The 23,814-nt window shown below is 42.3% G+C and overlaps 2 protein-coding genes across 7 annotated transcripts in view; both read left to right on the forward strand.

Moving 5' to 3' along the window:
• Nucleotides 1-259: 259 nt before the first annotated feature.
• Nucleotides 260-9,728, forward strand: LOC100123095 (protein spinster). 5 transcript variants are annotated; one of them, XR_004344608.1, is made up of 11 exons: nt 260-766; nt 1,812-2,008; nt 2,092-2,243; nt 2,324-2,527; nt 2,610-2,744; nt 2,824-3,085; nt 3,362-3,460; nt 3,952-4,174; nt 4,567-4,689; nt 5,461-5,558; nt 7,615-9,728. XR_004344608.1 is itself a non-coding variant. In XM_008211649.4 (10 exons), exons 1-9 carry the CDS (start codon nt 541-543, stop codon nt 4,647-4,649), a joined length of 1,581 nt encoding a protein of 526 aa, XP_008209871.1. In that variant the 5' UTR covers nt 260-540; the 3' UTR covers nt 4,650-4,689; nt 7,615-9,045. The 5 variants fall into 5 exon arrangements, 4 of the variants coding, with proteins under 4 accessions (XP_008209871.1, XP_001606700.1, XP_003427175.1 ...); XM_008211649.4 differs by lacking the exon at nt 5,461-5,558 and having other exon boundaries at nt 7,615-9,045; XM_003427127.5 differs by lacking the exon at nt 4,567-4,689 and having other exon boundaries at nt 271-766; nt 5,461-5,540; nt 7,615-9,045.
• Nucleotides 9,729-11,048: 1,320 nt separating this feature from the next.
• Nucleotides 11,049-23,814, forward strand: part of LOC100123103 (probable 18S rRNA (guanine-N(7))-methyltransferase) — a 48,066-nt gene continuing 35,300 nt past the window's right edge. For both annotated transcript variants that reach the window (XR_004344610.1, XM_031923008.2), the window contains exon 1: nt 11,049-11,224. The gene's annotated coding sequence lies outside the window, so the exon portion shown is untranslated. The remainder of the gene's footprint in view (nt 11,225-23,814) is intronic.

Below are 23,814 nucleotides of genomic sequence, written 5' to 3' on the forward strand. Positions count from 1 at the left end.
CGCATTCCAAAGAGCAGCAGGTATATGCGTACACCGTATCCACGTATGTATGCATATACGTACAAGGGGGGGCTCGCGCGCAGGAAAAAAGCGTTACGTCGCCGCTCGCTGGTTCGCCGAGAGCTGGTGGCGTGATTCGGCGAGCCGCTGGCCAGACGTGCACCACGCCAGCAGACGCTCACTAGAATACACACACACTCTCTCTCTCTCTCTCTCTCCCCCCTTTCGGTCTCTCGAGTGCACTTGCGCGCGCCGCCGAGAAGGTGTAGCATACTGCGCTGCGACTATACGGCCGAGTTCGACCGACTTCAGTCGTCGTCATCGCGTCGCCGCGTCGTGCTGTTCCGAGAGAAAGTCGGTGGCCCTGAACCGTCTCACAGAGGAGAGACTATCGTGCGCTGTATAACGGGTCGGTCACACGATGCTGTGAGACGGATCATCGGCTTATCTGAATAAGACGCGTAACTTTTGACAGAGAGCCGTCGCGCTTGCTTCCTTTGCATTGTTTACACTCGCGAGGGGTGTGTGTTTACTTACACGATGGAGGATACGAGGATACCGCCCAACGTGTCGCAGCAGTACCTCATGGTGAACGACGGCAACGCGACCTCGGCCTCGTCGGCCGAGTCCCAGACCGACACCGAGAAGCAGTCCTCGAGCTCCGCGAGCCCGGGACTCAGCTCCGTCACCATCAGCGAGTGGATAGCCGTCCTGGTGCTATGCTTCGTAAACCTCATCAACTACATGGACAGGTTCACCATAGCCGGTGAGCATTCCTTTGCGCATTCCTAAACACTTTTCTCTTTAGCCGAGTGGAGAGAGAGAGAGAGAGAGAGGCCGTCTGCTAACCGCGTGCTGCACACGTTGCACTTTCCGTTTCGAAAGCGGCCCCCTTTTCCGGAGAGCACGCGCGGGATAAAAGTGGACGAATGCGGACGAGAGTGCGGTGTTTACTTTTTGCTTCATGCATTGGCTTTTTGCTTGTCTCTGTATATATAAGGAATTGCTGATATGACCTTTAGCTGAGAGCGAGTGCGCGCACTTTTGATCGGAGTCGGGGGGGGGGGGAGGTTTAATTGCTCCAGTCTGGATTTTTTGCTGTTTTATTGATGCAAACCTTGAATGCGCAGGCTAAATTTGGACATGATGAATCAATGAGTGGAAATATTTTGCTGAAATTTGAAAGCCTGAGAAAATTCGTGCATTCCGTAAATTTTATACTCAATTTTTATTGTAATTTTAAAAGCTACTTTGCGTGTAAATAGCAAATGTAAATAGCGCAATGTTATTGTAAATATGCCAAAATTGACTGCTGATGAGCTAGAAATAGCTTATGTTTATTCAGTTGGTTTATAGCTTGTGCCAACTTTATTTTGGATACCAGTGGATTAATGAATGAACTATCGAATGAGCAAATTTTTCTTTCCTTAGATTTGCTATTTTTATTTTAATTTTGCTATTAATTTATATACGGAATATTTGCATATCCTGAAAGTTGAACGTTCTCTGAAGGGTATTGCAAAATCATCAAAGTCTAAAGACATTTAATTCTACAAGTCAATGTATTGTGTACTATCAGGAAGGAGATAAATGTTATCTAAATAAAAGCACATATATGTACAAACTGTCGACATCATATTTTAATTAGTAAGCTTGCAATATCAAACAGTAGTTCTATTATAATTGCAACAATGAAAATGTAGATAAAATTTTATATTAGTAGTTTTTGTTTCATGATTTTTTTTTGCACATGTAGGAAGTTACCTTGGCACCTTCTACATCAATGCAATAAATCATTTGTTTTTTTTTAGGTGTTCTGCAATCAATAATTGATGATTTTCATATGGATAACAGCGAGTCTGGTCTGCTCCAAACAGCATTTATCTTAAGTTACATGATATTTGCTCCACTTTTTGGTTATCTTGGAGATCGATACAACAGGAAAGTTATCATGAGCGCTGGAGTCTTTCTTTGGTGCTTGACTACATTTGTTGGCTCATTTATGAAAGTAAGAAAAAATTTTACTGAACACTTTTCCCGCAATGATTTTGATATACATTAATCATTGACATACATTTTTAATCATTGCAGTCCTATGGATGGTTTTTGTTCTTCCGAGCATTGGTAGGAATTGGAGAAGCCAGTTACTCTACAATTGCTCCCACGATCATCAGTGACATGTTTATTAAAGATGTGAGATCTAAGATGCTTGCACTTTTTTACTTTGCTATTCCAGTCGGCAGGTAAATAAATTTAATTCATGTTCACAAATAACCTCCAATGCAGAGCAAAATCATTTAATCAAAATTTTCTTATTTTACAGTGGTTTAGGGTACATAACTGGAGGAGAAACGGCTAGAGCAACAAATCAATGGCAGTGGGGACTGCGTATAACGCCAATCTTGGGAGTTTTTGCCATCATAATGATTTTGACATTAGTGCGAGATCCTATTCGAGGTGAAAAAGAGGGAGGATCCCACATCAGCAGTAGCTCTTGGTCAGAAGACATAAAAGCTCTGATGAAAAAGTAAATATTTTTTATATTCGTGTTTGTACTTGACTAAATGATTCAAAGCAAATATTTCATAAACAACTAACGCATTTTTCAGTCGGAGTTTCATGTTTTCCACTGCAGCATTTACTTGTGTATCGTTTGTAACTGGAGCTCTTGCTTTTTGGGGACCTACCTTTATCCAATATGGACTTAAGCTGCAAAATAGTGGAGAAGATGTTAATCTTGATGAGTAAGTTTAACATTTTTAATTTAAAAGGAAAATTATTTACAAAAAGACATTTTGAAATTAATACAATTGATACTTTCAGTGTGGCCTACAAGTTTGGTGTAATAGCAATGATAGCTGGTTTAATAGGAGTACCTTTTGGTTCAATGCTAGCGCAAAAATTAAGAGTCCGTTGGCATCAAGCTGACCCCTTGATCTGCGCAGTTGGTCTTCTCATAAGTGCTCCATTAATATTCTTAGGATCAGTTTTCGCTAGTTCAAATGCAATAGCCTGTTATACTTTAATATTCTTTGGTCAATTAGCCCTTAACTTAAATTGGTCAATTGTGGCTGATATGTTACTGGTGAGTAAAAAGAATGTACAGTTAAAAAGGTTCAAGTGCCCGTAATGCAGCTACCTTTATTGTAAAATTAATATTCCAATTATTATGCATACATTAAATTGAATAACCACCGAATATTGCTCTCCACAACACATCTTCGGAATCAATCTAAGAAATCACGACGCTCAGATCTTTGACGTTAGTTTATTAAAGTACTGAACGCGAGGTAGCGTCACTTGAACCCTACGCATGCACTCTGTAAATAAGAAAATCAAAGCATAATTTCAATTGTTCCAGTACGTCGTAATACCAACGAGGCGATCGACTGCAGAGGCATTCCAAATACTGTTCGCCCACGCGTTCGGTGACGCAGGCAGCCCGTATCTAATAGGCGTGGTAAGTATGCGAGTGATTATTCATCTGCTGTGTCTCACACCGAGACGACCACAGCTTATCTATATCTTGGGTTGACGACTCCGAGCTTACCGTTGTGTGCGTGTCGGACGTGCTCGCACGTTCTTTTAATAATGCTTCGATCATGCACGATTTTAACCTTATTAAACGAGTGTGACGCACCAGCTAACTTGAGCGTTTCTCATGGATCACGATTTTGTGTGTAGGAAGCAAAGCGCGTTTAATTTGTTTTGCGCATACGTAGAGTTTTAAAGCAGCGCAGTTTGATCACACGATCGTGTTTACAAAAACATTTTGATTGCGAACAATCCGCATTGCCGCAACTGAAAATCCAAGTATTATAAATAACTTGCTTATTCTACCGTCCGGTCATACTGTAGCTTGTAATGACGAGTTTGACCTTTAGTATTTATTTGTCTTATCTTAAGCTAGTATCTTACAAATATGAATAAAAAAATTCTTTTTTTTTGCAGATATCGGATGCCTTGAAATTTGTGATACTGCCTAACTTGACAATAGGCTGGGTCGAGCCCAAGACAGCAGCGTTGCAGATGGACAAAGATATAGTCAATTTCAGGAGTTTGCAATACGCTCTGTTCCTTACTATATTTATAGAAATCTTAGGTAGTGCATTCTTCTTCCTCACCGCCATGTACATTGAAAAGGACAAGGCGCTGGCCGATAACACCATTGCAGGTAGGCACTGCTATTCATTATAGTTGAAATTAACAGTATATTCCGAGCTGTAAATACCTCTAACTGACAGGGTGAAATCGTTCCTAACAGCGAACTGAGAATTATCGTTTAAATTTAAGTTTAAGTACCTATAAGACGAAAGGTGCTACCGAACCATTTGTGACTGGTAAATAGAGGATTCTTTATTTTTTATTTACTAATAATATCATGTGTGACTTTTTTGATTTTGTGTTAAATGCATGTCACACGGATGATTGCGTAACGCACAAAATTTAATTGTCATTTTTGGTTTCGGCTTCTTACGTGATTAAAACTTTGTCGTCATCCAGCTTTTTGACTAACGGATAATCGTCATGAAAATTTTGAAATACAAGAAGGCTTATTCTTAACAGTGACGGTAATCGACTTCAAATTAAAAGGCCAGCGAAGTAGCGAAAAAGTTATCTCCTTTTATTACAAGCCGAGATGCAAATGAAAGCTCGTTCGTTTTTTGCATCGGTATCCAGGCACGTAAGGTATAATTTCGATGAAATATAAGTGGCGTAGTTAGAGATCAAAAGTGTTTTTCTAAAACGGCTCAATTAAAAATATTCATACTCGACTAAAACAACGTTTTTGATTCGTCATTTGCGCATAGATTTACTTCTAATGTATGTACATGCATATATTATTTTATCGAACACGGTTAACATTACGTATTGCTACAATGCATGATTAAAAATAAGGTAAAAGTGTTGTGTAGAATAATGTTATTATTTAGTTTTGCTTGATGTTGTGGACTATGCATCACGCCTATTGACGTAGATCAATGTATTGCATATTGCATAAATTTTATTTAAGTTATACTCACTTACACTATAAACTGCAGGAGTTAAAGTATTACATGTTTTGTTAAAACTTCATATTGAAAAAAAAAAACATGCTATACGCCTGTAATGGGAGAAATTAATTTTCAAACGAGAATTCTATTTTTAACAAACCATGTAATTTCGTCGTCTGCTAAAGCGATTATTTTTGTAATTTTTACGCTCTCATACTTTTTTTTAGTAACGACATTCAAGAAGTAACAAAATCATGTATCACCGACCTAACACATAAAAAAAGTTTAAGTAACATTGACAAGGGCTTTTTCACTAATTTGGTATAGAAAACAAATGATGGAGAGGACAACACAGACACTTACACATATAAATATTTCGTAGCGGGCGTTTCGAGCGCACGCGAACGAATCCATATAGAGGAAGACAATCATGTGTAATCAACGAAAAAATACGTATTTCTTGCAGACAAATTTCTAGAAACTAAGAAAAATGGGAAAGCAGCATCGACGCGTTTATAGATCATCAGCAGGGGAATCACCCGAAAAGTATGCTGTGCATATCTGGTACCTAATTTTATTTCACACGATTTCATTAGATTTCACCATGAGTTAGGTGTGTCATCAATTTAATTTTTTTGCCGCTATATCTTTGAATCAATTTTTTAACAAGCTATTAGTTATTGAATTGATGCAAAGTTCGGCAACTAAGAGATGCCGTGAAAAGAATAGTCTACGTCAAGTGAACGGTCATGTCTAGCCGCAACAATATTTACTAATAAAAGTTTCATCATCTTCTTAAATATTGACAAAAGCAGTTTCTCAACAGTTTATTTTCAAACAAGTGGCAAGCACTTGTCCATGTAGATTGGTGTTATTACCTTTTTTTTCGACGCTCGTCTCGCCGCTGTATCATCTGATTCTCGTTTTTATTTTTTTGTTACAAAAAACGCGATAATGCTTGATTAGATTACATAACGATATTAATATGCGTAATTGAGATGTTGTCACATTCTTATCGCCAACGAATTTTTTCTCACCAATGCTCGTTATAGATAAAGTTGTAGACGCGCGCATTAGTCAGTGTAGTCTGACACGTTTAATATTTCTCTTTGTCACAAAAATACGCGAAATGAAAATTAAATTGATTATACACTAGCTATCATAATGCATACTTTTAGTTTTTTTATGTTTTTTTTTATGTTTGACCCCTGTCTAATTTTTTAGTAAGTATATTTCCATTGTTACATGCACCACGATCATTGTTTTCAAAATCCCTTAATTTCATCATTGTCATTTAATAATGCAACATTTTCACGCTGAAAAATATTTACAGCTTTGTCAAAATCAATCGTGCGAAGCAAACAAAACAGACGTTTCTTCTCGTACCCAATTAATTTGTTAGAAAGTATATTGTTAATTGAATTTTTTCTTGCGGAAAGAAAGTTTGATTATCTACATTCACACGTTCAATCTCCTCTTCCGTGCGCACTGCTAGTAACGAATACACACACACACACACACACACACACACACACACATATATATATATATATATATATATTACAAAAACACTGCAAAGTAGTCTCTTCTCAATAGACTTGTAATAGACTCTTCCTAAAGCTGTAAAAATATTTCACAAAAAAAAGGTTTGGCTTTCATAAAAATCACAGCAATCGCTCTGCTCATAAATTGTATATGTACCGTTATAATCCACATGCATGCGAATGTTATAAACACAAACGTCAAATGTATAGTTCGTAGACAAAAATAAAACCTGTAAATGGAACGTATAAACAAAAATCCGCGTGCATTATGCGTTGCACGGCTTTGAAAGAACAAGGTAATGTCGAGCATCTTGTACACACATATTTATACTAACTTGTTATAATTCATGCGTCAATCCATAATAAGCGAATCCAGCTCTACCGTCATATTATACTTATAACTCTGAAGGCGAAGGTTGCGAGAATGTCACGAGGCTTCCTGTATGCGACCGTTCTGTTTCTTTTTTTATCATCTCCGAGTTTTTCACGCAGGTTTCTTGCTTGGACAAGAGGAGGAGAGCGGAGTCTTTACGCTGGCTGTACCGACTGATATTACCTATTTTTCTGAATTGCCGCTTTTATACATTTATAGTATATCTGTATTAATCCTCTACCCCATGTGATGGGTGGTTTCCGGTTGTCTTTTTTCCCTCTATGCGACGTCTGTTGATCCTGTGTGACCTCCTGGTGTACTCATCGAAGTGTGCCGTGAGAGCGAGTTTCATTTCCCAAATTTTGTTACTCGTTCGTTAAGAAAAATGAAAAAAAAGTCTATTCCCAGAGCACACATTGACTCACGGCATGCTTTTAACGAGTGCGTCAGCATGTTCGTCCTGCTCCAACAGTGTGATGGCTAAACCTGCGATGTGTGCGCTCCACACGCGAACACATCCTCTATTAATCTTACCTCCTCCCCGACATGTCTGCTCTCTCTAGAATATATCTCTCACCCTTATAACTTTCTACCTGTTCCCATCTAAACCTACATACGCACCAAAGTTCCCCTAATTACCTTCGAAGAAGCAGATGCAGCGAAATTTTCGCCTCGACTAATTGGCCGATCTCTTATGTTACAGATGCCATGGACTCCGACACATCCGAGTTCGACGAGGAGCCCGAGGCTGAGTCTGTTAACGCTCTTATCAAGCCGGATTGACTCAGGCCCCAACAGCAGCAGCAGCAGCAGCAGCAGCAGTCGAGGCCCGACGAGTCCAAAGACACTGACGATGGTGAGAGACGACGCTGGTGATGACCGAATCATCATCATCCTCTGACTCCCCCCGCAGCGTCTGAGTTGCAAGCGTGTATAGAAGAGATGCTGCGTAAAGTGTACATATGCAGGCTGTACATCTCTACGGAGGTATATCTGGCGCGGAAAAGACGTTTTATGAGAAGATTCTGGCCAAGGGGATTGGACGTCCCGTGGAAATTAGACACTGCCAAACGCACAGTTGCAATACCGCACACTGCCGCTCGAATTCAACGAGAACGGTCGTCGAACATGGAAATGGATTTTCCTGTAAAAAATGCAATGCGTGTAGCGAGTCATTGTTCCAAGTGAAGCGTTCGTTCACTCTAAGTCAATGAAACTTCATTTCCGCATAGGGACGACGCTTCTGCCCTTTGTATTCGAGCGGCAGCTGTTTTCAAAATTTTGCCGCGAATCATTATAGTGTATAGTGCGAAAAACTATATGTCATTTTTAATTCGTTGTACACATAGGTATAGTACTAAGCAGTTTTTTCATTCTGGATGTGAACCGCGTAGTTGTTCCTGTCGCGAGTCTGCGTCAGCTGAGTGGCAATATTTACACTCACGTGAGAAATCCGTGGAGAGATACGGCGACGAAGCGCGCTTTTGTGGTTATACAATAAGTAGAACGTTCGTAAATAATGAAGTTATGCGTGTGCTTGTGTAAGGTATCTTGTATACGCGCGTTGTACATTTTCTCTAGCGTTGTTTGTAAATGCTATCTATATATATTTTTGTAATAGTCGAAAGAAAGAGAGAGAGAGGGAAAAGTGTAACAACGTTCGAAAGTGATACCCCTCGACTGATCTATCTTTAAAGAAGATACGTATATGTAGTGCCGAATGTGTGCGTTTGTTCTGGAGAGAATTTATTCTCTCCGTATCGCCGACCTAATGGGGTAAATTCTGAACTCCGGAAAGTACGCCTGGTTTTTCGCGAGAGTTGATGGCAAGTGGTCTCTTTTGAAAAGTCTTTTATCGGCTAAGGCGAGATGTGAATACAATTTGATGTTTCTGTGATCCACGGTTTTTCCATGAGATTATTTTTACGTTCAATCTGTTTTATGGCAAGGATTTCAATTTTACACAAGTATACAACTGATTTAAATAACTTTACACGTAGAAATCCCACGCGAGATCTTGCATTTTTAATTTTATACATGCAGAACAAAATTAATTATTTGAAAATGATTGGAAAGTTCATAAAGCTAAGCCTTAACTGCATAATTAGCACTTACTAAGAGAGCACTGATTTTTCGTTCGTATTTACATGTAAAAAAGTATTTTATAATCGTCATCGCAACGATCATTCTTCCATTTATACGTCAATCGCAATCATCTATTTATTTTTCAAAAACTCCTGAATACAAATTTATTTTGGCAGTACTCGATTCATGCAAGAACTGCATACGTCCAAAATTCTATATTCGAGTTAAAGCGTATATTTCAGTCTAAATAGATGGCCAGAGCTGCTTGGCTGTACCGTTTTTTTTTTGAGACGTTTAACCGACAGTCGTTATACATTTTCGAATTAAATGTTTGAACACATGTATACGCGTTCGCCGGTGTAAAAATGAGCGTGAAAGCGCTACGCGAGTCTTTCGCGCGTGGCCGCCGACCACCGTACTCTTGTACGGTATATATAATTGAGTTCGTTGAGTATTTGCAGAGGCGAGCGCGCGAGCGCGAGAGAGAATACCATGTTAATTAGTTGCTAAATACCCCAACTTGCTAGACTGAGAAGCGATGCAGTTTCGTGCGTTAAACATGTATTATATAGGTATATATATATATTATAGAAGGTCGCTGGATTATTATTTTACTTACACGTTAACAATGTATATTTAAAATTATATTGGTTGCGAATAATGGTCGTTTATATATGATGAGCAGATTTTTGGCACACTGTACGAAATAAATCTTATAGTTTTTTTCTACAATCGCGTCTACATATTGATTTTATGACTGATCCCAACGAGTACATTCGAGCACCCAAATTTTATTTTATTTCAAATTTCATTATAAAAACGAGAAATCAGAACTATAATTTTTCGTAAAACAAAGAACTCACAGAATTATAGCAAGCTTGTACATTATAACGCATACACTAGTCACTAGCCATCGGTGTTCAAACTTGATCCTCTCTCGAATACCCATATACAAATATACACTGCGCATACATATATACATAAAGCGCGATTAGCGAGCCATCCATCGGTCTGCACGGCGATTAACATCATCAACATGCCGAGCTCTTCCGCATACTCGCATTACTCGGTCAGTCGGAAGTAATCTTACAGTTTTTCATCAGTGGTCATCGCTCATTTGGCTCAGTTGTTAGTTTACAATGTCTGGCTTCGGCTTTGTACACGGGCCTTTGAGCGAAGGGAGACGCGCAAGTAATGCGAGATTTTATACGTGACCGAGAAAAGTTCTTTTTTTTCTGGTCAACGGCGTGAGGCGTATGGGAGATAAAAGTACAGTGCAGGGAAGCTCGGGACTGTTTCCGAACAATTATTAAAGGAAGTTTTGCCGCACGAGTTTACTGCGCTCGTAAAAGTATACCGCTTTTTTTTCTGATATCACTTTCTTGTAAAAGTTTGACACGTGCGGTTTTCGAGGAATTGGGCTATCATTTTTTTTTTTTTGATATCAAAATCTGCGTATATTCATACAGGTCGATTTTTCTCTGTTGTACAGCTTTGAATTTTACACAGATGTAAGTTTGGGCATGAAAACAGAAACTCTGCAAAACTTTCATTCAAACGCTTTGTTGATTATAACGGTAATGTTGTTTGTGTGTGCAATTCGTCTCGTTTAATTATTATACTTTGCTCCCGAAGGCGTAAATTTTTGATATTATAATTAAGAACTTTTAACATAAAAATGTTCCCCGTTCCAGCGTAGCTTCTGCGCGAGATCGAGCGAAGAAAGTGCTTACAATGAAGGAACTAAACTGAATTTCGCAGGAGAGCAAAGCATCGCAAGCTCGACATCGACGCTCGCCAAAAATTAACCCGCCTGTGTCAATATACATCCTAGGCACACACTACGGCCAGCGCATACTCGATCATCATATACATCGTATACACAAGCGGCTGCAGCATCAGCATCGGTCTTATACGCGGGATGAAGGCAACCGCATGATTACGCGAGGTATACACGTATACAGCGTATAGACTCGCGAGCAAGCGGGAGAGAGATAGTCTCTCGCTCAGCATCGCAGCACGTAAGTGAATTGGCCCCCGGCGGCATAGAGTAGCGTCGCGCGCGCGAGATTTCAGTTGCCGGCTGCCCGATTATACTCAGTGCGCCCGCGGCCGTGACCGAGTCCGGGCTTTATTCTACTATCAGCTTTGCGTGTATGTGTGATTTTTTTTAAAGATTCGTCGGTGCGGTGTCTTTCGATTGGAGTAGATGTAGAGATTCGAGAGAGGTGACTTTTTCTCATTATTTATCGGTGCGTCGCTTGCGATCTCTTGCCTCTAGCGTATAGAGGCTGCTTTTATGTTTTATTAAAGCTTATTTAATTTTGACTGAACTAATCACTTGAGCGGAGTTTCGCGTTTGCACAGCCGGGATGATATCGAAACAATTTTACACCCTATCCGGCACTTTATGGCAGCGTTGCATTGTACCTGTGAAAATCTGCTTATTTTCAGCCTGTTTTCTTCGGCATGGATTTATCTTCCGCAATAACACATTATAGAAATAATACACTCGCGCTCTCTGGTTAATTTCCAAACGGATCTCTCGCCGCGTAAGTATAGGAGTATCAGAAGCGCCGACGTTATTTTATCTCGACATCGTAAATTTCATTGTTAATATTTAAGGAGCAGTCAGATTCAGACTGATTTATTAAACTATGTACTGCGCGCATGGAGTTCAAAATATACGCGTATAATTCTTTCGAAATAAATTCGTAACAGTCTATTGAGCGCAATTATATATTCTCTATAATAGGTATAATATAATGTCAATTCAGGTTAATAATTGAGATGTAGCTACTATATCCGTACGAATGAAGATTAATGTGAAATTCTAGCATGGATTTGCATACATCTGAATGGTTAATAGTTGAGACAGATAAGAGCGTTTATCTATCAGTTCAGGAGCTCTCCGTATATCTGCTCGCTGTGTGTGTGTGTGTGTGTGTGTGTGTGTGTTATCTTAATTCAAAGTACTCGAGCTGAAGAGCGCCCAGGAATACGAGAGGTGTTTAGAGAGTGACTTGCGCTGCAATTGCATATTCGAATGTTACCTTTCTCATTCTCTTGTTTTACGTGAAAATGTCGGCAGTGCGTATAGCTTTTATCGTGCAAACACCGGCGATACGGGAGCTAATTTGCTTAGCTAGCTTCTTGCGAGCTAAAGGCACTAAACCCGAGATTTCGAGAAAAATTGTCTACGCTTTTCCATGCGCCCGCTGTACGTCGGTTGAGGTTTATTATTTATATATAAGGAGAGGCCGGCGCTTTTGCCGCATCTTTTCAGCGGTGAATCGGCTTTTTCTATTCTTCGAATGTGTACAAAGAAAATGTACGTGAACTCGTTCGAAAATTCGATAACGGTATGAATCTTCGATTCGAAAGGTGGGCTTAGCTTGCATTATAAAAAGTTATTCAAGCTCTCTCTCTCTCTCTCACACACACACACACACACACAACAACAATACCCCGAGAGAGTCGCATAGAAGCGCCGAGATTATGACACCGAAGTGGAGCAGTGGATCTCCCGCGTGCGCTTTCCTCGCAAAAATATATCGCTGACAAATAACAAATAACAGCAAACTCGAGTCCTCGTTCAAAAGTGCAAATAAATAAATCCCTAGCAGCAGCGGCCACGTTCGTTCGACTTTTTCTTGAACTTGTCTCGCACAGCGGTGGCGGTGAGCGAAAATCACTCCGGAACTCGCTGGGGGGAAAGTCCCTCTCTCTCTCTCTCTCTCTCTCTCTCTCTCTCTCTCTCTCTCTCTCTCTCTCTCTCTCTCTCTCTCTCGATTCGAGGAAACAAAGTGACCGAGAGCGGTGAGAAGAAAAAAAATTCTATTTTGTTTACCCGTTCAGCGAAGAGAGGAGAAACAACGCGAAACAAGAAGCACCGCGCTTATAAAACGCTAAAAAGGCGCGATACACAAAGAAGTACGCAAAATGTCCTCCTCACTTTTCCCTCTCGGAGTGTGAAATATATAGGCTACCGGAAAAAAGGCTTCCCTCGCGCGCGCTTCCGATCGCCGTCACCGGGGAGAAAAACAAACAGCCCGTCCGCGGCGCGCGTTAAGGCAGAAAAACGAGCTTTATTTGTATTCTTAGACTCGCGTATTCGCGCCGTCGATGCACGTCGGGCGTAAAAGTTCAACCGCGCGTACGTATATATACCTATAATACCCCACAGTGCCGCACGCGCGTCCACTTGTCGTGAATTACGAGCGGGACTGTGTATTTTCACCGGCGGTTTCCGCAAGCTCTATTTTATTGCGAACCAGAGCGATGTATAGTATAGTCGGAGAGGAAAGTTCGCGAATGGAGTACTTAAAATTTTTCAAAATAAAGCGCGAAGATAGGGGTCGCGAAAAGTTTTGCATCTTTGGCGAGAGCTTGCGGATCGGAATGTGCGCATTTTTTATTTAACGACCCTGCTATTTGGCACGAGTCTCCGGGCGATAAATCTTACGCGAGTATACACACACGAGTTTGATTATAGAGACGAGTCCGGATGTAAAATTCACTGCAGTATAGGCGATCGAGGTATATGTATATGAAAGCTCCGCTATAGAGGCCACGCGAAAACGTCTTCACGCGCAGATTCGAATAATTAGATTTCCAGGCGACCGACTCACGATTCGATTTCGCTCGGTGGCAAGAGCCTATATACTTATGTATATCAGTTAGATAGAGTAGCGATATTCGACTGAATTTTTATATTTTTATTCTTACTATTGTATAACGTTTATTATTTATACTCGCAGCACATCGAACGTATACGTCCTTCCGACGTTCGAGTTTTGATTTCACGTTGAAACAATACACCGAATACGCGGACCTCTGATTCTCAAAAGAGATACTCGTATAACTCCCGCGCGAGCGCGTAAAAAACACGCGTCCTGCTGCACAAAAAGCAAAAACCAGAAACGCAGCAGTGGCGGCGACAAAGACAAGCAAACGCGTCTCTATATCGCATACACACGAAAATACCATAGAGTCGCGCGCGGCCGCATAAGCTCGTAAAAGCTGCAGCGCTTTGCCGATCCGAGGAAAAAAGGCTCGTGTATCCAGTGCAGCAGCAGCGGATCAATCGAAGGAAGCTCTCGCGGCTATGCGTAAATGTAGCCTCGTGTGTATATACCGCCGATCGTAAAAGAAAAGCAGGATAGTCAGCTCGAGTTAACGTTAACGATCTTTTGGATCGCGGAACGCTATTTTCTACGGGAGACGTGTCGGCACGTGCATTATGCAGCCGGAGCTTTTTACTATATGTACGCTTTGGTGGAATAATCGCCGCAGAGATCACGAGGTGTATAATTGGCTCTTGCGTAATATAAGGATTGTTTAGCGCGAATAATAACGCGACTCGATCGCGAGGATAATTATTAATTATCATACCCAGCGCTTTAATTGGATTCTACACTCCCTCGCGACGCTTCGAGTGGAAAAATAACGAGCTTTAAATATTCCATCAATCGATCCGCAGTAGTAGCCAAGTCAATCCGGGACCGTCGAAAAAGTTCGCCGTACCCACTCGAAAGTGTCTCCGCGTAATTGAAAAGCTATTACTCGACGCGGGAAAAGCTCCACCCTCTAGACTTCTCTCGCGTTTATCGCGCGGCGCCGCCACAGCGTATAGATATAGCTGCGCGTCGTCGTACATAGAGAGCAGTCGAAGCATCGAATAAAAAGACGCGGAGGAAGGGACGGGGTGGGTACATACGAGGCTGGATGCAAGCCGATGGCGTGAAATTCGATGGAGATTCGATCCTCGCGCCTTTTTGTTCTTCGCTTGGCGCCTCGGCGACGTTATATCGCTCCGGAATTCTTTATATACGTGTCGCGCGGTTGGCTTTTTAACGCCACTCGCGAGCTCGAGAAGGTTGAAATATATACGTATATACCGGGCATTTTTATACATCCTCTCTGATATCTGCGCGATTTACGCGAGAGTGTCGCGGTTGCAGCGGACGGGAATTCCGTGGATTTTATTCTATCTTTAATGTTTTTTGTTTCGCAGAGATGCATATGCTGCGTTATATTTCACATCGAAGATGTGGAATATCATCGGCGGATCGGCGAAAGCTAGAAATTTGCATTCAATTACGATCCGGTCCGCTTAACCGTATGGTTAATTGCCGCCGCTCTATACACACTGCGCGAGATTCAGCTGAGCGAGTTACAATCATTTCGAATTAATTTCGCTATCCTATCGAACGAATTATAATCCCGTTTAATTAAGCGCCTGATTTATACGTCGGAATTAAATTCCTTGGGATTAATGTCCCTGCAGATACCACGTGTCGCACATTAAAAATCGCAGCTCGTAAAACGCGCGCAGTTCCTCACAATTCGAAATGCAAGAGTCGCTCGACGTAAGAAAAACACTCCCGCGCCGAGAGATACGTCGCGTGTGACAATCGTCGTGTACTTTCAAAGTCGAATATATCGCGCGATAATAAACGACATACGCGGCTCGCGTATATGGCGGCGTGTCGCGAGCGGGTTATTCTGAGCAATAAATCCGTCCATCGGGCAGAGAGAGGGAGAGATCCACCTGTATACACGCATACGCGCGCGCGTGTGTGTACGTAACTTTTACGAGCCTTGGTAGCGTGATTCGAGATAGGGAAAAAAATTGTTTTATCCGCGCAAGCGCGCGTCGTCGATTGAATTTTATCCTATATCAACGTATTTGAAGGGCGAATGACTGCTCTTAAAGTTCTGCAGTCTATGTACATGTAGCGAGGCACTTCTTTATCTGTACTTTATTTTTCGGTGCGCATTCAACTTCTTTATCGATCCATTCTCAAAGTGTATGTATCTTACACTTTAAAAACTGGCGAAAAAAGACCTCTGACAGATAAACGCATCCCTTTCCCGTACTTACTCTGATTTTCGACGTGTACGAGCTTGCGGCCTGGCGAAAACAGTCTTCCGCAAGCATCGGTATGGCGCACATCGTCAAAGCGGCTCTTCCTTCCGGCAGAGCAGCTGCGCACAATAGCACCCAAGCATCGGTATGGCACATATCAGTATACGCATCGTTGCAGGCTCGTCGGCGCATAGATCGTTGTATGCGCGTCGCGTCGGTCGGCGTCACTTATCTGGGAAATTAATATTGCCGAGCGAGCTTTCTTGCTCGGCTTGTGCATTAAAGCTTCGTGCGGTGCGGAGCTTGCGTAAGCTCGCACGGGAGTTGGGAAACGCAAGAGAATTACATGGGGGATGAGGTGGAACTGACGCTGAGGCTCTGGGAATATTGGCAGAATCATTGATGATGATCTTTTTTATTATTTATTGCGACGTTCGGGTATACCGATACAGTTTGATGAGCATTTAGAGTGAACTGAGCGCGAGGATGAAGGTGTGAATAAGCAATGGCTAACTATTTGGTTAGCAAAAAATGGAAAACTTCAGAAAAGATTTTCACGACAGCTCGAAGCCTTTTTCGCCTTGCTCTTTCATAGGCGGGAATTGATGTTTCGTCGGCACCCCCATCATCCGTTAAAATCTGTGTCAATTACCCGGCAATAGTCGCGGCAGAGTGTGGGGACCCTTTTGTATCAGAAAGCGTCATAAATCTTCATTAACAAGTACTTCTTCCTCTTTTCCTTGAGTCTATGAGTGGTGTATACGTTTCGAGTACCCTCGACTTATAGACACGCTTTTCCATTGTACAGTACAGTCACGCTATATTCTCAAGATGACAAAATAAACATCCCTTTGAAATCTTTAGAACATGCATCCGGAATTTTAAGGACTTTGTAACGGCTTTTAGATCTTGAAAGAAGAAGAATACCCAAGCTCTTTCAGTTTCAAAGCAAACCTGTCCCAGTCAATCACAAATGAATGCAATAGATCAGTAGTGTGCGCAGTTAGCATTATGAAGAACTAGCGACGCTCTCAAGACATTTCCCTTGACCCGTCTAGTCGTCAGACTGCAGTGATCAATAATCAAGATACGTTTCACAGAATATTTTTATTATTCTAGAATTCCTACTAGCTTGTATTATCATTTCTCAAACAGGTGCATTCCTGCAACGACTCTTCAGCAATAATAAATTGCTCTACTACTTTACACACTCTACTTGCAGCACTCTAAATCTTACGCTGATAGGAATTCGGAAATTTTCTCGGATTTAAAAAGCATCTGCATCCCTCGATACACCAATGCAGCTCTTTTCACTTGACGAGCTTTTAAGCCTCGGCGCCGCACTTAAATCACGCGCGCTTCGCTATCTTGCACATTACACCCGACCGCCGGTGGGTAGATTCGCCGAATGATTTTACGCGATGCATGAAATTTTCATGCAACCGCAGGTCGGACAGATTTGACGATGCGTCGAATTTTAATAGTTTGCTCGCTTTGCGCCTCGCTCCGGCGAAGTAGTGTATAATGCACAGGCTGTTCTATATATTTGCCGCTTGTTCGTGGGTCGATTTTAGTATTGAGGGAATTTATCAACTATATGCAATCGCTTTGTCTGAAAAACTGATTACGCGTCTAAAATAACTTTCATACAATTGTATAGACCAAAAAAGAGCTTGTTAACGTCATTACCATCAACGAATCTATAGGCTTATTCACGAATTCCAAATCGGGACTTTCTCTGACGCTCTGCACTAACGTATTCCTTTCATCGGCGCGCTCCCTTATCTTATCGCTGAATCAACTAGGACACGAGCATTGAACCCCTTTCGAGTTTCGATGGAATATTCTTTTGTCGGGCTTTGTTGACTCTCCGCGTGCAATTATACCGCCAGGTTTATTTTTAAATCCCATGTATTTCGAGTGCAGGGCCGCTTTCGTCGAAAGCTCGCGGCCGTATAATACACTCGAAAACCAGATTCATTGCACACAAAAACGAATTGTTCCCCGCGTGGTTCTGACGTTTTCACGTATTCTATATTTTCATTTTCCTCCGGATAATAGGGTATATTTATGCAAAAACGAATGAGCTTGCAGTGAGTGCGAGCTTTTCAATGCGAAAAAAAATATTACACACGAGCCCCCATACACAAAAGAATCGGATAATGCCAAGGAAAAAAGCGAAAGATTCCTGAAACAAGATCAGCCGAGAGAGAGAGAGAGAGAGAGAGAGATGAGTACCAGCCCCCGCACTCTAATCCGCATACTGTGCTGTGTATAACGCGGTAAGGAAATTATCGGAGACGCGCTAGCTACTCGGCTCTTCTCTCTCGAAACTATAATACCCTTGTTCCGCAGCGCTCATCCGGCTGATGTGATCCGCTACTATACTCCACGTGCGTTTTGTACCTTCCTTCGATCTCTCTCTCTCTCTCTCTCTCTCTCTCTCTCTCTCTCTCTCTCTCTCTCTCTCTCTCTCTCTCTCTCTCTCTCTCTCTCTCTCTCTCTGATGATGATGTTCCCAAGCCTGACATCATCAGTCAGCTTAATTAAGCCGGACTGCGTGCAGTGGCCAGTGCGAAAACCAGTTTGGAAGTTGTCAAGATAAAGTCTTGTTTCAAGGTATTCAGAGATTTGATCGTGCACCAGCCACTCCAGCGCCTTGGATAGGAAACAAAGTAGAGAGATCGGACGGTAGTCTGTTACAGCTGTTGGAGAGTTGATGTTGTTTAATGCTCTTACGAGCGATGACTTCCAGGCAGAAGGAAAGCGTGCCTCGCTCAAAGACAGGTTGAAAATTTGACAAAGTAAAGGAGCGAGTATTGGCAATGCTTTGGAGATTACAACCTGTGGGATGCCATCGATTAGGCCCCTTGTTGTTCTCGTTGTACATCAATGATATTGGTTTTTGCCTAGATTCAGATGTGTCCCATCTAATCTACGCGGATGACCTGCAGATCTACCTACCTCGAAGAGCTTGACTCCTGTTCTGTCAAGATGAGCGCTAACGCCGAGAGGATAATGGGCTGGACTGCGCTGAATAGACTTAAACTAAATGTAACTAAAACTAAGGCTATCGTCCTGGGTTCCCCCTACTATATAAACGCTCTACCTTCTACTGCTAACACCTATATAAATATAGGGGGAGCCCAGGTCAACTTTGAATCATCGGTGCGCAACCTGGGGCTGGTGCTTGACTCCAAACTTAAGTGGAAAGAGCACGTTACACAAATTTGTAAACGTGCTCACTCTTTAATGTACCGTCTCTATTTTTTTCGGAAAAGCACTAGCCTTAGATTGCGCCAACATTTAGTGCAAGCACTCCTGTTTCCCCTCATTGACTATTGCTCACTTGCTTACTGCGACCTGACTCAGGAACTTGACTTAAAACTGCAGAGGCTTGTCAATACGGGGATCCGTTATATCTACGGTGTGAGGAGGGACGAGCACATCTCCCCTTACAGGCGTGAGCTGCAATGGCTTAACACCGCCGGACGTAGGAAATACTTCATGGCCTGTTTTCTAAGAAAAATGTTCAACACCTCAATACCTACTTATCTATTAGCCTATTTTGATTTCCACGTCGCGCTCAGGCCTGTGAGGGGTGAGGTGACTCCACTGGACATCCCGTCCTTCAAGACGGAGACGCTGAAGAATTCATTTTTCATCAGCGCCTCCTACCTCTGGAATAGCCTTCCATCTCATCTTCGCAACACACTATCCATATCACACTTTAAACAAGCAGCTAAAAATTACTTCTTCAATCTGGAAAACACACAAACATACACACATTCTCATTCATCTCATTTCACACTCTTCACACGCACTAGCGCCCTTACACAAAATTTTTATTCTTTTTATAATATACTATAATTGTATATGTACAACACAATGTACAACAATAAAAAAACAATTAAAATCTTAAAAAATCTTAAAATCTCTCTCTCTCTCTACACGTACACAGCTCGAAGGCTTCGAATATACACCTGTACAAGCTCAGAGAGCGACTCTCGTTCTTGTCTCCCCATTCAATTATCCGCAACGTCTGCGCCGGCTCCCGGAGACCGACTGGCCGCGACCTCTCCTCCGGCTCTATATGATACACACAACAGAGCGTAGTCGTTATATTGCTTCTGCGGCTCATTTTCTTATAAATAATGCAGCCCTGCGTGTGCTCTCTTATCGCAGCTAGAGTATACATGCTATATGTATAGTCTCGGGAGCTTATTATTACGACGTAGGTATACAGCATATGGGGCGAGAGAGCGAGATCGCTCGTACCTGCGCAGCTTCTTCCTAAGGGATTACGTGCTTTTGGGGAGGATCGTCGACCTTGAACCGAAAGCACACGACGCCGATTTTCAGCGAGCTCGTGTCCTGCAGCGCTTTACGACTTGGAGAATCGCGACTGATATTGTTATTTTATTCGCCTTAGCTCAATGAGCGCTACTTCAATATAAAGCTGCTTTATGACCCGAGTCCATTGTTGCATGATTTGGAATTCGCATTCAAGCGCTTTTCATGTCGCTGCTTCCTTATTATACTTTAAACGTGTATTCGGTGCGCGAAAACTGCGCGCATCGGCGATTTCAAAGCTCCGCGCGTAAATTCATTAATCACGCTTATATACTCGACGTAGAAGTCAGCCGCCGGCAACTTCGCTCTAACTCGTCCAATTTCTCTCAACGCGACGTTTCATTTCCATATCGTAATACCTTATACGCGGCGCCCAAATGCACAGGGCCGCGTATTGCCGGATCAAAAATTCAGTTTCACCGGAGGATGTGCCATCGCTGCTCCGTATATGTATATAGCTACATACGTATGGTTTCTCGTTCACGCGCGGGTACGACGATTTCAACTCTTGAAATTTTAGATATGCGCAAAGTTTCTGTCTGAGGTGCGAGCGCGAGCGAAAGTTTGCGTCGAAATTGCCTCGACGAGATTATTCGAATATCGAAATGTGTACATACAATAGGTGTTGTTGTTGTTGTTGTTGTTGTTAGGCGTACGCTTATACAAGGATAAATTGCAGATCTAATCGAGGCATTAAAATTATTCTGTAAAAGCGAGCTTCACAATTTTGGAATTCGAGGCATTTGAAATTATACGCGCCTAGAGCTTTCGAATGCGTATACCTTTAACACGCTGCATAAAGATCCGCGGAATGTGCTTTCGATTTTATGCAAGTTTCCGCTTAAAAAATCTATTTCACTCTGATGAAATGCACTTTCCTATTTCAATACGTCAACGTCGATCCTAAAACTGACGTCCTAGATCAATTCGTTCTTAATTCACTAGAAAAAGTCGCGCACTTGATCCTCAATATACAATACAAGCGCATGTAGAGTAATCAATACGTCAGGTCCAACAAAAAAGCGCATCGGAAGTCTTTATATAGCAGACAAAGCGTTATCGAGCTCTGCACCTATACATTCATCGCTCGTTAATCAATTCGGAGCTTCTTGACCTTGAGAGGAAAAAGCAGGCAATTTTCAGGCGAAAGCTGTGCGCGCGCGGGATTTTCATAACTCTCTCGTTCCGATTATAACATCGAATGTCCACTCGAGAGAGGATCAGTTTAGGAACGTGATGTCCACAAGGCCAGATTCTCATGTAAAAATTAGCGATAAAAAAGTCGTCACCCATTATCTTATCGATTCTCATCTCAAAACTCCGAGACCCTCCATAGACTCTCGAAAAGCGCGTTTCTCTCTCAGCCACAGCGTCTCTCCGTGCTTTATGCACGCGCAATAAACTCTCGATCGGAGAGAACCCGGGAACATCGTTTCGCTCTCGGAAGATGAGGAAAATCAGCGGCGGTAATCGTATTTTTGCGCTGAAATCGACGTGGAGTGCTTTTCGCGCTTTTCCCGAAGAAAATAGCGTACATCGGCCGGAGAGATTGCGGTGATGCATCAATAGCAGTAGGTGCAGCAATCCGATTATCTCTCGGGGCTCTGGACGTTTAGTTTCGCACTCGGCTATAGAGGAGTTTCCCCTCGGACTTTCCAGTGCGCGGCTATCCGTCACCTCATTAGTGTCTAGTTCGCACGTCGATTAAGAATCCGATGGCTTTGTGTGCTAGCTACTGCTGCGCGGACTCTTCTTTTTTCTTTCTATCTCTCTATCTCTCTCCCTGCGGCTGTGTGTGTGTAGTTCGCGCTTGTGCAGCGCAGCTGTATCGCGAGAAAGTTTCGCGCTGCAGCAAAGTTATAATGGCAAGTGCGTATCTGGATTGGATTCTGCATCGGGAGATGAGATTGGTTTTGCACTATTTCGATATGCGTATTTACATAAAAACCATGGCATGTTATTGTGCTTGCAACTATCGAGCCCATTATGTACTGACATTTTTGTCTCGTGTACAGTACTGTCGTTGTATTGCGAGTTACAGAAGACTCGTCTTTTTTTCTATATCGTTTCCAATGCGATATTCCAGTTAGATATATAAAATATGGACACATAAGCAGCACTTCAAATGCAAATTTTTGATGGAGGTAAAATTCGCTTTCGTAATTCCAACATGAATATTTCGACGCGAAGGACGTGCGGCGCAGATGATTGACGCTGTGTTTTAATTATTAAAGCTCTGACGAAATATTCAATGACACCAAAAAAAAAAAACAAAAAAAATGAAAGATTAATTTAATTATTGGACGCGCGTACTCTTCTCGTGACATTTTCAAAGCTGCGAATGGAAAAATCAGGATTTTCATCTCTGTGCCTGATTTACGTTATATACGTTAAAATTCGAATGAATGTATGCAAATCATCCATTCCGTTCATGAATTTCAGCGGAAATCGTTATAGCGGCCGAATCGATATCTCGTAAAATTTTGAAATGCATCATGCATATTTACCTAACGTGATTCCGAAAAATTTCTCTACTTTTATATTACACGAACGGGGATTTCGTTAATTGGGTACATCGCGATTCGACGTCGACTATAACAGTTCATTCGATTTTTCTTTCGACCCCAAACGTCTCTCCATTTTTCAAAGCTTCACACCTAATGGCTACTTGTTTTTCTCGTGTATACCCACATAGTGCACATACCTATATATAGTTGATTGGAAAATTCATTCGCGAATCAAATTTTTCGAATAATCTCCCGTGATTCCTCAGACGTCGAAGTAAGCAACTTTTACCAAAGCCCTATCTTCAGCACATTTTTTCACTCTTCAAAACAAGCGCGTCCATTAGCGCGAGCCACTATACGCGAGCGAATCCCATTTTATACGCCCTTTAAAAGCGTGTCGCAGCTATTTTTATCGTCTCTATCCAACCGTTCGCGCAAAACAAATCCAATTTCCCGCTCGACTCTTCGGCGAAAACAATCAAAAAGACACGCTCGAATTTTTTCGTCGAACGATTCCCCACAGTTAAAAACTCCCCTCGCTCGCTCGACCTTTGCCTTTTCTTCAACGCGGCGCATTAGAGCGCGCGGGCCGCGACACTGCAGCAGCTCCTGGTTTTAACTGGGTTAATTCTAGCGGCGGCCCATTAGAACATTGGCTCTTTTCTCATCCCGGATTCATCTCCGCCTCTTTTGTTTTCCCTTGCGCTGCGATAATTGAATTGCGACTCTCTCTCTCTCTCTCTCTCTCTCTCTCTCTCTACTCCGGGGCGACTTTGCAGTGGCCTTCGCGATATCGGCGAGCTAACGATATGTGTAATTGATGGACAGTCTGTGCACCGGAGGAGTATATTGACGCCCGGGAAAATTAAGCGTAGGACGATACCGTCGCGCGCGAAAGTATATTTTAAACCGCGATGTGCGATAATGTATAGGTGCGAGCTGCACGTGCTGGTATCGTCGTGGCGGTGCGCGCAGGAATGTCTGATTGAATTACATTATTGAGGTACGCTGGACAGATGTTGTACAAGCAGATGGCGTTGAGAGGATCGTCATTACAGTCGGCCGTCTATCTCTGCGCCTGGCTGTG

Source organism: Nasonia vitripennis, chromosome 2 (assembly GCF_009193385.2).
Source record: "Nasonia vitripennis strain AsymCx chromosome 2, Nvit_psr_1.1, whole genome shotgun sequence".
NCBI lineage: Eukaryota > Metazoa > Arthropoda > Insecta > Hymenoptera > Pteromalidae > Nasonia > Nasonia vitripennis.